Genomic DNA, 2,293 nt, shown 5'->3' with positions numbered 1-2,293 from the left:
AGAGAGAGAGAGAGAGAGAGAGAGAGAGAGAGAGAGAGAGAGAGAGAGAGTTATTCCAGACTAAATAAAAAATCACGATGACATCAAAGTGACGAGAAAATTACTAAAAAGCTCATATTTCAACCATGATACCATCATTTTCTTGTCATTTTGACGTCATTATAAGGTCAATGTGATTTTCTGTTCTACCTAAAATATAACCAATATATTTACCTCTTTCAAACGTACATGAAGAAAAAGTTTGAGTGTATTATCATAAAGATTGATTGAACTAATATAAAAAAATGAATGTATCAACACGTTGCAAAAAACGGAATTTTTTGTTTTTATAACCAAATTTTGATGATAAAGACTACAGAATATTTTATGTCCTTCAACCAACACGTGTTGGTTTGTTTATTAAAACTATATTAATATTAATATACTTAAATGTTTTTTCCCGCGTGCTATATTTTTCTTTTATTCACTATAAAGTGCAAAACAAAGATGATTTCAAACGGCTTGTCCGGTGTTTATTCCAGTTAGGATAGACTGGGCATAACCTATGTAGAGCAGAAAATCATAATCGTCAAAATGACGTCAATAACGTAAAAATGACCGAATCACGGTCAAAAAGTGACTTTTTATAGTTATTTCTACGTCATCATATTTCCTGTTTTACCAAGGAAGTGAGTTATGCAAAAAACTTGCAAGAAAAGTTTGAAATTAAATTGTCTTTCGAAGAGAAAATTCACGTGTTAGACTAATCTGGCGAGGAGGACGAGGAGGACGTTTCAACAGCGCGATCTTCTTCACGCAAATAGGATAAATGATTTGTTGCGCGTGCGAGCACGAGCGAGTTACACGAAAGTTGCAAAGCGAGTCGTATCTCATTGAATGAAGGAGATACGCGATCGCGACCCGCCACCATTGACGTGAGTCTTGCTTGCGCGAATCGTGCATCTGCGTCGACAGCAATCTCTCGTCTTGGACGTAACGCCTGTGACGGGGACATATCTGACGCTTGTTCGAAGTCCGCGACATCGAGGAGTGCGTAGGCGCCGCCACACGATCTATCTCGACCTATGCAGTTGAAGGGACAAATTAGAGCTCTGCGCATAGCTTATTGAAAGCTCGACGCGCCTCGACGAGGCTAAAGTTAATCGTGTTGATTGTTCGTGAAACGGCACATCAAGCCAAACTTGCAAGGATAGACTGCGCGCAATATGCTGTGAATATTTGTCAGCATCTTGTTAATAGAAATAGGGGAACCTGAGACATAACGAGATTGCAGAGCATAATAGGATATCGTTGATAATTTTTTAAAGCCATCTAATGAAATATTTTATAGTTTTTACTGTTAAATGTCTCTTATTACTGGTGCTATTGCCAGTCGTCATAATATTTTCGACTAACTAGATATTGTATTTTATATATTTGCTGCAACTTGTTACAATTTGTTTTATACATTTGCATAAGATAAACAATGATAAAATTTTGCTTTCTATTACTGTGTATAAATTAACGTTACGAGACGATCTTTTCTCGTTATTTTAATTAAGCGCTTATACAAATATCAACAATCTGTGATGTTTTATACTACATAATCCAAATTTATATATTTCAAAGCATAACGGGATTGTATAATTATTCTACATGAAAAAATAAGTCGAAAATGTAGAATAATATTTTTTTGTACGAAGCTTTGTTCCCGAGAAAATCAATTTTGAATATTCGTCCAGATGACCAGGTCGTTACATTTTCATATTTTGGTTATTATAAAAAAAGTACGATTAACAAGTCGTGGCAAGCATTAACACATAAAAAAGGCTGTCTCTATCAGTTTGTACAGTTAATCACACCACTTAGTCTGGAAAGTTGTAACTTTGAAATTCTAAATTATGAAGCATCTAGCCCCGCTCTTCCCTATATCCCAGGTTGTTCTATAACTGGTGATTTAGTTATAACACTTTAATCAATAAAATTTTGCTAAAAAAATCAATCAATAGTATTGATTGTTCTTATTCATAAACAATGTCATTAAACATAAAGACATGGAAGCCGTTAATTTTATCACTACAAATGCGAGAAGTTGGATTTATATAACGAATTCGTTTACACTACAGATTTTACTACGGTGAAAGTTTACTTCTGCTAGTCAAAATCAGTAAGATATAAGACAAAGCGGAAGTGTTTTCACTAAAAAAATATATATATATATTTTTTTTTTAATGAAAACACTTCCGCTTTATCTTATACCTCACTGATTTATATACATATATATATATATATATATATATATATATATATATAT

The 2,293-nt window shown here is 33.5% G+C and overlaps 1 protein-coding gene across 6 annotated transcripts in view; it reads right to left on the bottom strand.

Moving 5' to 3' along the window:
- Positions 1–43: 43 nt before the first annotated feature.
- The window catches only part of LOC116843655 (putative methyltransferase NSUN7), a 20,162-nt gene continuing 17,912 nt past the window's right edge, over positions 44–2,293 (bottom strand). For all 6 annotated transcript variants that reach the window (XM_032814237.1, XM_032814238.1, XM_032814239.1 and 3 more), the window contains exon 10: positions 44–1,062. In XM_032814237.1, coding sequence (XP_032670128.1) covers positions 706–1,062 — 357 coding nt within the window. In that variant the 3' untranslated portion in view covers positions 44–705. The remainder of the gene's footprint in view (positions 1,063–2,293) is intronic.

This window comes from Odontomachus brunneus, unplaced genomic scaffold (assembly GCF_010583005.1).
Source record: "Odontomachus brunneus isolate Ranch 3 - 2012 unplaced genomic scaffold, Obru_v1 Obru_scaffold_034, whole genome shotgun sequence".
Classification (NCBI taxonomy): domain Eukaryota; kingdom Metazoa; phylum Arthropoda; class Insecta; order Hymenoptera; family Formicidae; genus Odontomachus; species Odontomachus brunneus.
Note: the sequence above shows the minus strand (reverse complement) of the source record. Positions and strands in the feature narration are given on the sequence as shown.